Source organism: Ascidiella aspersa, chromosome 2 (assembly GCF_963924565.1).
Source record: "Ascidiella aspersa chromosome 2, kaAscAspe10.2, whole genome shotgun sequence".
Lineage (NCBI taxonomy): Eukaryota > Metazoa > Chordata > Ascidiacea > Phlebobranchia > Ascidiidae > Ascidiella > Ascidiella aspersa.
The window spans coordinates 14864553-14876606 of record NC_139448.1 but is presented as its reverse complement, the minus strand read 5'-3'; the positions used below and the strand labels follow the sequence as shown (position 1 = coordinate 14876606).

Genomic DNA, 12054 nt, shown 5'->3' with positions numbered 1-12054 from the left:
ACTGAAAGAATGTCAAACTCAAGTTGCTCTGGGGCCAACCAAAACCATATAAACTAACCCGCGGGCCGCAATCGCTAAATCAGGGTAGTTCAACATTATCATCACCTTGGGCCTCATTGTTATTTGGGTTTATGCTTCGCGGTAGAAATAACACAATGAGTTAGTATTTATTTATTTGTTACGTCATAACATGACGTCGCTGTCAATAGCCCGCGTCCACACGCCGGTATAGCTTCTGGTCACGCAGAAAAAACGTAAGGAAAACACAAAAACACACCAAAAAGCAGAATAATTTTTTTATAGCAAAAGTTAAAAAGTAGTAAAATTAATTTTAGGGGGGCCATGGTCTGATGCCCACACCACCTGGCCCCACCTTTTCTTGTATACTTTTGATACTTTATGTTTATAGGTGGGACAAGAACAGACTCCAGCCAAAAGACCTAAAAAAAACACATCAACGGCGGAATAATAAAACACAGTTCGGAATAAGACCAAAATAGGACTACTATCTAATATAATCGAACGTCTAAATCAGAAATCAGAAATATCCTAAATACGTTGGAATAAGAGCAAAATAGCCAGAATCAGGCCTATACAATATTTTAATTAACCTCTAACCCCAACCCAAAGTACATCATTAATTCCCTTAATAAATTTACCCCTAACCGAACATCTAACCCTTACTACAACCTACACTAACCCAAAACACGAGCAAAAAATTCGGTACCAAAACAGCGACGTCGTAACGGCACTATTCAAACTAAGACGCCCAAACTTTGACACCAAAACGACCGATCTGGACTGAAGGCCCCCGATCGTCCCATACCCTCTATCTACAATTTCAGGCGTTGTTTTAGCTATTTAGGCCTTATTTCGTTGAATTTTTGACTTATTCCGTAAGGTTTGGGTTTTATTCAGACGATTTAAATCTTATTCTGTCGTGGATATTGCTGTGAATTTACCTTTTTAGGTCGTTATTGGTCTTGCTTTGGTATTATAGATTATCCTGCTTTAAATAGGTCTTATTGTGTGTTCCCATAAGACGAACTGTACCTTCTCAACGTAATGAGTTTATCGCTAAATAAATCAATGTTCATCGGACAGTGTTGTAAACAAGTCATTTTTAAATAACTTAAGTCCCAGAGTCAAGTAATAATTAAAGCAAGTCAACTTCAACTCAAGTCCGTCGGAAAAATAAAACTTAGACTAATAAACTTTTCCGATTATGATGAGCAACAACTGAAGTAAAATATATGATTAATGCAACGTAGAGCAATCAAATTGTTTTATGTGCGAATATTGATAAATAACCCAATTAAAAAATGCTTAATGAAGCAAATTCAATTCAACCCAAGTCAAGTAATTTAAAAATAGTGGCTTAAGTGCACTTAAGTCTAAGTCATCAAAAAACCGTCATCGAGACACAAGTTAATGATGTCCTGACCACATGTTGGCCTGGGTTTGGATAGGTCAATAAGCAAAGACACCACAATATGACGTTTAAATTAATTAAAAAATATTTTTCAGTAAGCTAAGAAAACTAGAACATATCCTATGTGGCACTAAGAATTAGGATTTATTAATTAGATTTTTCAAGTAGCCGACGTCGCAGGCCGCACAAAATATTTTCACGTATATTTCCCGCATGCGGCCAGCGTGTTTGAGCACCTGTTTACTGTAGCTTCTATTTGACATTTTATGTTAATTTGTCACCTATAGACTGTTACACTCAAAAAAACGTTTTACCACAAAAACTTTTATGAATTTAATGATGAAAATAACGGCCCAAATAGACGTTAAAAGCGACATGCTTTTTTCATCATTAAACTTATGAACAGATCCGTATATAGTGTTCCAAACTTTTATCAAATTATGCATTTTGATCTAAGCAACAAGAATTAGCATCAAACAAAAATTATTATTTTGTTAACGAAAAGGTCTAAAGGTACCGGCACATAGTATTGTAGAGCCTAAACCTTCCGAACACTCACCAGTAAGAAAAATTATATAAAATTATCATTGAACCATTGGACTCAGGTTATTTCGGTTTGTAGTAGGCCTACTAATATAACTAACGTGGGGTCAACTTTTATTGAAGCGTAGTATAGGGCTTCTTAATGGTGGCCAATACGCAGTCTTCGCGGGCCAAGAGCTTATAATATTTGAATTTATTGTTAGTTAATTTCATTGAATCCCTTTTATTATGAGATTCGAGCCACTGCAGCATTAGGCCTAACTCTTTTTGCAATCCGCTACAGCTTCCCATGTGACATTGTGACGTTATTTTTTAGATTTTGTTTCTAAAAGCCCACAAGTTGTTGAGAGTCTATAGAAGGGAACAAGATTTATGATAGGTTGTGAGCACTGATCGATAAGCGTTAGACGCAAGATTCTCTAGAATATAGATCTGCATTCTGGTGAACCAATTGAAGCATTGATGAACCATAACAGTACAAACGATTGTTAGCTTCTTAGACGACGTTAGTTATTCCAAACTTCAAAATAGGCTTAGGTTTGCTAAGGAACACATGCCAATTAATTAAAATATTTCATTTTTACTTAAACAAGATCCGCTGCCAATTAGCAAAGCTTATATCAGGACAGGTGTTTACGAACAACGTGTTGTGAAACGTTGTAATGACCGCTGTAAACAAAAGCAAAGTTCACTGCCTCTGCACCCGTTTGCTTTTTTATCGGCTTTGCCAAGATTAATTATTCGCAGGAAGTGCCGTGTGCGGTTAGTTCTGTGTTCAAGCGGTGCTGTCGCCAGGGACAATGGCGAAGCGCACTCGAGATCCTTTAAACACTTTCCAACTCACAGAAATATCACGATAACCGAACCATCGAGCAGAACATTGGCCAGAGTTGCCAAGAACGCTTTCGAGGATGCTTCAAAGTGTGTAACAAGAACGCCGTGGATGCTTATACGCACGACCAGATTAATCGTTGTTCAGATAGTTTTACGTCAAAAGTTTAGGTCTTTATGTTGGTAAGGAATAGAGGTCAAGGAAGTAATCACATGCATCTTTACCTAAATTTAAAAAGTTTGGTTTAGGGTTTGACAAAAAGGAAATATAGAACTACAGTACTTCAGTTTAGTGAATTGTCGAGTTTGTCGCACTTTTGATGGTCATTTATAAAAAAATATTAGGCCTAGTTAAAATTAGTTACGATTTTCAATACACGAAGGCTACTGCTTTAACGCTGTAGCAAAAAAAAGAATTTATTTGCATGAACTCAGCATATTCGTTTGATACTAGTGTATTCCTATTAAGCACAGCTTACCAATTTTTTGTTAAATAATTTTCTTAGCCGAGTGATGCAAAAAGATTATGATAAGTCACACGACTTGCCGGCCGTTAGTCGGCTATGTGTTTTCCAATCATATCCAACTCTTTCCCGCGTAACCGAATCTCGCAGATGTAACGCGAAACATGAATAAGGCAGAAAGTAAACAGTGTGTTCCAGCGCGCCGCCGGCCTTTGTGTCTGCCGTGGGTTGAATGTCCAATTACGGTGTAGTGCCCTTCAGCACAATCGCGGCCCGACATTGCCCGGTTGGCGCAAGGGAAGGTGGAACAACCCGCCGAGGGCTGAAGCTCAGGCCGCGCCATGAGAAAGTTGTGCGATCCGCAAGACCAGATGTCGTGACCTCTGGGCCCTTCTGTGGGTTTCGACAGTTTCTATTTTTTGCAACGTCGAATTTGTTTAGATTATGTTACAAGAAAAGGGAGTGACTGTCTTGTCGACTACAGATAAAAAATACATACCCGGTAACAATTTAGCATCTAGAAAAAAAAATTTCTTGGTTTTTCAGGGTCTCACGCTAGTATTTTCCTAACTTTAATTCACATTATCCGCCCGGTATGGCAACGGCGGAACTAGTGGGAACTTGGGTAAGTAAAAAAATGTAAACGTATATAAAACTATTATAAATGCAGCATGTTTTTAAAATAAATAAATATATATAACATTCACAAAAAAATGCGTCAAAGAAAAAAAAAAAAAACTTGGATTAAAAGTCGCCAGGACACCACTTTATGTCTATAAACCTATATTTTAAACGATAAAATTCGCTAACGATTTACGTATATACGCAGTATCCGTCTGGATACTACGGCCACTTCCGCAGCAAGACAAGAAACGACATTTTGCAGGAGTACCGCCATGCTGCCACCCCTTCGCCACCTTCCAAGTTTATCCGACGAGTTCGAGTAAGGTTTATACTACTTTGTTTATTAATATCTACTCTGATTTGGTGATACTTATACTTTATGACTGCTTGTTGCTTACGACCATACGGTAACCTTAAAGAAATCTTGTGCTCAAGCGTGCAAAGTCTAACGTTCCTGGTTATTATTGCATTGCCGTACATATTACATTAACATATGTTAATAATTATATCAACCATTATCCATATTTGTTATAGGCCTTATGTCGTGATTGTTATTTTGTGTATATAATTATTGGCATCACCAAACCTGGATTTTGCCAGATATTCCAATTTTTGCAATCGGTTTGTACGAAGATAAATCATCGCTGATTGGTATATCGTAAAACTGGCAAAACGACATTTGTTTTCAAAGTATATTATCGGTAAAACACAATCGATTTCAAAATTTACTTTTCATAAATTGATTTAATTGACTGTACAAAGAAGAAAAGAACGGTTAGAAATTATTTTAGTGTGCTCTGTCACGTGCTGATTAAATTTTGCAGCCACGTCATCGCGCACAATGGTCTACTAAAAACCAACACTCGATTTTTGGAAAAAAAAATACCCCCTTATTTGGCGTTATTCAATTTTGTCTTATCTGCTCACTAGTCAACTGACTGATATTCATCTGAGTTGTAACGTTTAGCTCTACTGTGGTTTCAGCTGACAACCAAAATCGCTCGCCTAAAGGCTACGAGACGGATTGGACACGAATTGAGCCAATTGTCCAACAGCATCCGCTTTCCATTGACATTGGGCAAATGTATACACAGCATGTTGTTAGGGTTATGTCGCTTGCTAAAGCGAGTTGTAATTGGCTAAGCCGGCCTACATATACATTTTAGTTTCTATCGTCGACTTACAATCTCGGAGATCTCAATCTACAAGTTTAAACACACAACATCCTTGAATTTCGTATTGCTATCGGACATCGTTTTTAGTATTGATAGTATTTACCCGAAAAGTTTATAAACGCCGACAAAAAGTGCTTTTCTTTGTGCAGAAATCGCCGGACATTCATTGCTTTTCCAAGCACGACAATAGGCATTCGTTCCCCACCGATGCCAGCTATTTTGACACGGTTAGTATTACAATGTAGTGTTATATTACTGGGGCACATTTTATGAATATTTGTCCCGTTTTAGTTAATTTTCGGTGGCCTATTATTAAAATCTGTATTATGGCAACGACGCAACCAGCATGGTTGTTTCGATCTTTACTTCAATCCCTGTGTAAGTAAGTTAAGTGAGTATTTTTATTCAAAATTTATCCAAATTACACACACACACACCTGAGTCCCCTAAGTCACTCAGGCAAACAATTCTAGTGTTTCACAATAGCTGAAATTGAGATTTCAACCTGAATCACACTGATATAACACGATGATTTTTACCTAAGTTAAAATGATTTTTTTTATTAGCAGCTTATTCGGTAACCTATTTTAGAAAAATATTAGTAGCCTAAATTTAAATTTCTTTGTATTTTTGCTAGCTGTTCAATTGTTAAGTCGCCACGACTAGTCTTTAGACTAGTGGTTCTCAACATTTTATGGCTTGCGGCACCCCTCAGCAATAATAAATATATTGCGGCATCTCTACAAGACTTTTCCGTGAGTAAATTACTAGAATGTCACAAAAAAACGGAACTAAAAAGAGTCGAGCAAAAATCTGATCCTTAAAAATACTCAAATATCTCTCGGCACCCTTTGGCATTAGAAATGGCACCCCAGTTGAGAACCACTGCTTTAGGACCATCTAGCACAGCGGTTCTCAACCAGTGGGCCATGGCTCACTGGTGGGCCATGGAAACTTTTTAGATGGGCCACAGACCAATTTAAAAAAGCTAGATTTATTGAAGAATTTAGTTTCATTTATGTCACTATTCCTAATTTTACAGGAATAATGGCTTGGGAGGAATTGAGTAGGAATGTAAATGAAACATAAATTTATTGTTATATGCTCCGCTATATTTTGTTCTAAACCTTTTTTTAGTTTGTCCATTTATAAAAAATTTTTGGGCCACAGAATTTTTGTACAACGAAAATGGGCCACGAAAGAACAGAAGGTTGAGAACCACTGATCTAGCAGTTAAATCTGTTACAGTTTATCAGTTACAACATCTGTACGTTAATTGCTCCAACAGGGTTTGGGACGGCGCAAGGCAAATCGAAGTTTTACAGCTTTCAATCCAGAGTTTATGACGTGGTTTCCCCATAAGCAAGAAATCGCTCAACAAGGCGCACATGCATCGCTTTACAAGTATGTAAATAAAAAACAGGTTGGACCGTTAATTGGAAATTATTTAATGCCTCATGAATTAGGCGCAGACTTACGTTTTCTGGTTTTATTCGCGCATGGAAAATGTTTTAGAGATGCTACACAAAGTTACGTCAAAAAGTGATCTCACAAAGTTTCAACCAAACGCGACGTAAAAATAAGTAACCCTATAAAAAAAAACAGGTCGTTTATCATGTTAACGTTTTTGGTTGAAGGGTGTTTTAATACAAAACTACATTACAAAGATGTTATCGAATCGCGCAAAGGGAAAGTGCCTCGTTTAAGTTGCCAACAATTTTTTTCTCGAAGATTTGATGAAAAGCATGATGTCGATGCCTTAGGGCTAAATCAATTTTTTAAATGGACTAAGACATAAAAAATGCAATTACTGAGTTAAACTATCCAACAAATACAGTTTGAGATGAGGCCATGGCCACGTAAAAACAACCCTTTTCGAAAAACCAAACATATTGAACAGTAACAAGTTTGTGTCTTGAATAAACTAGTAAGTTAACTATCTAAAAAAAATTCAATCTAGAAATGTTTCACAATTTATTGGAACCGAAAGTGATAGTTTCTGAACTAGGCATTAACGCTTGCTTTTCTTGCGAAATATTAGACTAGACTTCCGCGACGGCGGAGTGAAATGCAGCGACCCGATTCCGCAGCGGGTCTCGCCGCGGATCCGACGCAAGATGGCTGATCTGGAAGCGAACGACGCGCGACGCAAGTGGATTAGCGACTACAAGATGCAGTTCAGTCACGGGCAGCCCAATCCAAGGATCGACACAGACCTGAACACGGGCCGGGACTGGGACGGCGGCGGTGGCAACAGCCGCACCCACACCTTCATCAACACGACCGGGCGCCTCAAGAAGGTGATTCCTCCGTACCTTGAGAATACGCGCCGAAGAAGCAAGTCGGCTCCAGCTGTACGATACAGCGTCGGGGACTGTTTGGTGTGGTCGCCGCCAACCGCCCCGGCGCCAACCTTCACGTATAGGCTAAACGCCCAGCGACCGAGCCAACCCCACCTTCACCCCGACAGTCCACTGAGATTACGCAACAGTCAGCATCATGCTCCTGGGTCGAGGAGCGGCATGACGCCGAACGCCACCGCCGTGTCTACATTTTCGCCGGCCGATCAAACGGCCAATTCGCTTGCCCTACCAAATGCTCACTCCACGGCCAACGGCGCTACAGTTCCGGTAGTGGTCGTTGATTGAACCTATATACGTTTCATGCAAAGCCTTAGCAAAAGAAAACATTGATCTAAAAAAAGAACAACGTATGGTTACGTATTTCCAGTTTAACTATATTTATCTACTGATGATTTGAAGCGATAACCTGGTGAGTTTATAAAGCGATATTTTCAGGTTTTAAATCTTTGCTATTCTCAATGTCACTTTAAAACAGATATACGTTTGTTGTATGCTGCACCTGTGCCAACTTATTCAAGTTATTAAATATTTAATGTCGAAATCAAAATTAACAATCTGAATAAAACTATACATAAAATATTGAATGAGATATTTTAATTTAATTTAACCCATGCATTATGGGCTTGTTCAACTAATTTTTTGTGTATCAACAGTGTTGCTGGTGTGTGTCCACCAAATTTTAATTGTCTAACTTTGATGTTGTTTTACTATCTCTCATTTGATTTTATAGAAAAACATGCACTTAGTACATTTGCATGTTAACTAACTGCCTTTATACGTTCATGGTCCAACTAGTACTAAAACAAGGTTCACTGCCCTTGAAGGTTGTATTTGCAATAGTTATTCATCAGGCAAAGCAATCCTTTAAAATTAAAAACTGTCACTAAACGAAACGGATTTTTTTAGTCTAATGTTATTTTGAGTACGATTTTGTTGCACCTCGGCATCCAGTTATTCTTGAATATCCATTACAAGCGAATAAAATTAATCGGTTTTACAAAAATTTTGTTTCATGCTCTCTCTTTGCTTTTATAAAATTTTCCAATATTACGACATGTTTTGAGGTATTTATTGTGTGTAAATAATGTTTGGTTATTAAATAAAACCTTTTTTTAAGAAAGGACAAGGCGCGATAAACATGTGGTTGCTGTATCAGTTTTAATTTACATTTAAAAAAAAGTAAAAAAACGTATTTGCTTTCGTAACTATTAAACAATGTGCTTTAAAATAAAACAAAGATTTAAAAAACAAGATTCGGCTCTTTTTGTACTTCACCATCTTTGTGAAGTTGTTTTTCGTCTTCCATACCTGGCGGTATACCACATTAAATGTAGTCACTAGCGTTTAGCGTTTCGATGTCCAGTTTAACATAGCTTCAGGCGGTACAAAACGTCGCTGGACTACAATGTACCAGTGCGAGTAAAACAAGGGAAAACGTAATATATATACACACGCAGTAAAGCATATATTCAACAGGGTAGATGAATGTGCTAGGCCGCATACATTTGCCATCGATTGTGTTTTCGCGATGTTATGTTTTAGGGCAAAACGGATATGCATCGGAAAATGACGTAAGACATTGTACGGGTGGCGCTTGTAAAGCTGGTCGCTGCTCACTTGGCTAATGACAGGACATCTGTGAACGGCTGCTTGGTGTTTATAGTTGTACGGGCATGTATCTAGCTTAGACGGGTAAATTTTTGCCTAAACTGAATCCTGACATCATGTCCACATGTTGTGGTGACGAATGTAACTGGAAGAATTTCGGATTCCGAGATTGCAAAGCAGAACAGTTTTACACAAGCTTGGTAACATAAACTGCTTAGTAATTATGTAGTGTAGCTATGGTGATAGGTTTCATTAAACATTACTGACCCGAAGTCAGACAATGCATAACTATTTACATTGCAAAACGACTTATTGTTAGCATTATTATTTTTACAAACAAGTTTTTATGTTGTCAAAATAAGTACAGCAAAAAAGTACTGTAAGCTAAAAGCGTTGACGTTTTATTAGGTGGGAAATGAGGTTGGCGGTAAACGTGATTATTTCCTTATGTTGCCTATGCCGCTTTTGAAAAAATAATAAGATACCTTTTGTTTTGTAATTAGTTTTACGTACAAATTAGAAAAACATAAGTCAATCCTAATAATAAGAACTAAATACAATATTACTGTTAACTTAAAAAAATGACACCCAAAACCAATTATGCACAGTCCATGATTAGTTGGCTGCCAGCATTTGGAACCACTGCCAAAAATTGCTTATGGAAGCTGCTGAGTTATAACAAAAGTACCCTAACATCGAGAAAAAACGATTAATTTTTAGTGTGGAAACAAGATTGTTTTCGTGATCTATCGACTGGTGTTCTTTTTATACGCACTGGGCTTCATCATTGCCGATCTAGTGGTGTCAAAGGAAGAGTTTTATCCCATTTTTTTGACTAACTGGACTGAAGTGACTGGTTGTATCTACTTTGGAGTTGCATCCCTGGTTGTGTTGTACGGTTTGACGCCATTCGCAAGCAAAAACTCAGGTATGATAGGTCAACATCCTAAAAATATGTTAGTTTTGTTGTTGCTTATTGTACTATTTTGTGCCCACAGGGTGCGTTTCTATTGTGACAAGCAAGAAGCAGAATAGATCTTGTGACTATTAAAATAAGACCTTTACATCTGATCTATTTTGGCTTAAAATAAAATATAATTTTGAAATAAATTTATAAAAGCGTCCTTGATCATTTTTAGGTTTTAATTAGGCACCCATATAGCCTTTGTGGAATTAAACAGTAACACATATATAACTCAAACCTACTTTGTCTTTACCAAATTTTTTTTCATTAGACCTGAAATGGTTTCACATTATTCAATGGATACTGTTCAATGTATCGTTCGCCGCCGCCTTCGTCACGGACCTGTTATTCTGGGCTGCGTTGTCTGGCCAAGTCGATTATTCGGTCATCGTAAGCCCCTTCAACATTCAGTCGCACGCAATAAACCTTCTGATGCTGCTCATCGATTTGTTTGTGTCGCGTTTTCCAATTCGAATTCTTCACTTTGTCTACCCGGCCGGCTACGGTCTTGTGTACATGTTCTTCACTTTAATCCTGTACTGGAGCGGCACCAGAGATGGAGTTTACAGCATCTTAAATTGGCGTAGAAACCCTGGCCTTGCCACCGGTCTTTCGTTCGGCGCCGCGTTGGTTGCCATGCCCCTAGTCCACGTGATTTTGTTTGGACTGTTTCATCTGCGGAAATTGATAAATCGACGGTGCTGCAGGTCCGCAAACGACGAGAGTGAAACCATAAACAATGCGATGGAAATGGGTCAGGCTAATTTGGGCTTTCAATAAAGAATGACAGCGGATCACGCTGTTGTTTGTAATTACAGGGTTTTCAACCCTGCACACATAATAGAGGCTGACCTAATATAAACGTTTTTGTAAAACGTTACGTTTCCCTAAAAGTATGTTTAGGGTTGAAAATTCACGTCTTTAACGTCGTGAGAAAAACGGAAATACGCAACTGATTGCGATAGTATTCATGTTGTTTTTATCGCTATATATTTAAAGATAATGCACAAATCATTTTCTGCATTGTTCGTCAGCTTAAACAAGTTAAATTCAAATTCCTCAACGCCGCTAAAAGTGCTTTGTTTTTTTTAGTTAACATGTAAAAAACTTTTTTCCTCATATAGGCCTACACTTGATTTATGTTACGAATATTCATCTGACAGCCTTCTATCCCATTTTCCCAGTCAAGCCACACCCAATTGTTTTACTTGATTTTTGTAAAACGGGCGTTCAACCTTTCAGTGCCCTTGGTATGGGTTTTGTAAATGATACTTCGAAATACTGCAGATCTAACGAGATAAAAAGAGTAAGCATGTGTGACGGTTTTTAATTGTTTTACGTAATTCAAACAATAATATATTGTCACTCCGAAATTTTCAAGCGTTATTTGTGTTCAGCAGGGTCGTAACTTTGTCATTGTGCAAAATCAAGTAGGGGACAATTTTGTGAGAATAATATACAACCAAGATACTTTACAGAACCACAAATGATTCTGTTATTAACTAAGTTTTATAAAAGTATAAATACAGTTACAGCTTAAAGTCAATAAGAAAGATTTATGACTAAAAATGATGCTTAATTCAGTATCAATTCAATGAGGACTCTCTTAGTCTGGAGTCCCGCACTAGACCATATGGTCTTTCCAAAACTGTCATTTTTTGCCAACCTAGACAAAGTAAATGCAAAATTTGAACTTTGTTTCTTTTGTAGGAATTTTGTAGTATATTTTTGCTCGTTTAAATGAAATCTATTAATTTAAAAGGCGCCATGCACAATGGCATGTTGCGCCATGCGAAGTCCAAAGTGCTATTTCTCTCAAATTAGAATATCTGCCGTTATTTCGAGCAATATACGAATCTATTTTATGTGCGCAATACGTCACGCTAACGCATCCTTTTAAATTCAAAGTTTTTAAAATGCAACCAAATGAACGCAATTTTCGCTCATGAGCAACAAGCGTTTCTAAAATTGACTAATTATTTGCTGACGCGACTTCGTGAAGCCATCTCTAAATATTTTCAGGGCAATAAAAAAAAAAGAAAAAAATATT

At 37.6% G+C, this 12054-nt stretch overlaps 2 protein-coding genes across 2 annotated transcripts; both read left to right on the top strand.

The window, feature by feature from the left end:
• Window positions 1-3560: 3560 nt before the first annotated feature.
• LOC146163898 (uncharacterized) lies at window positions 3561-7718 on the top strand. Its single transcript, XM_083382479.1, has 6 exons — window positions 3561-3665; window positions 3817-3895; window positions 4100-4213; window positions 5219-5296; window positions 6358-6473; window positions 7111-7718. Exons 2-6 carry the CDS (start codon window positions 3866-3868, stop codon window positions 7715-7717), a joined length of 945 nt encoding a protein of 314 aa, XP_083238605.1. The 5' UTR covers window positions 3561-3665; window positions 3817-3865; the 3' UTR covers window position 7718.
• A 1438-nt stretch (window positions 7719-9156) lies between these two features.
• LOC146163897 (protein rolling stone-like) lies at window positions 9157-10784 on the top strand. The gene is made up of 3 exons (XM_083380625.1): window positions 9157-9240; window positions 9761-9968; window positions 10276-10784. The coding sequence occupies exons 1-3, from the start codon at window positions 9157-9159 to the stop codon at window positions 10782-10784; spliced, it is 801 nt and encodes a 266-aa protein (XP_083236751.1).
• Window positions 10785-12054: the final 1270 nt, after the last annotated feature.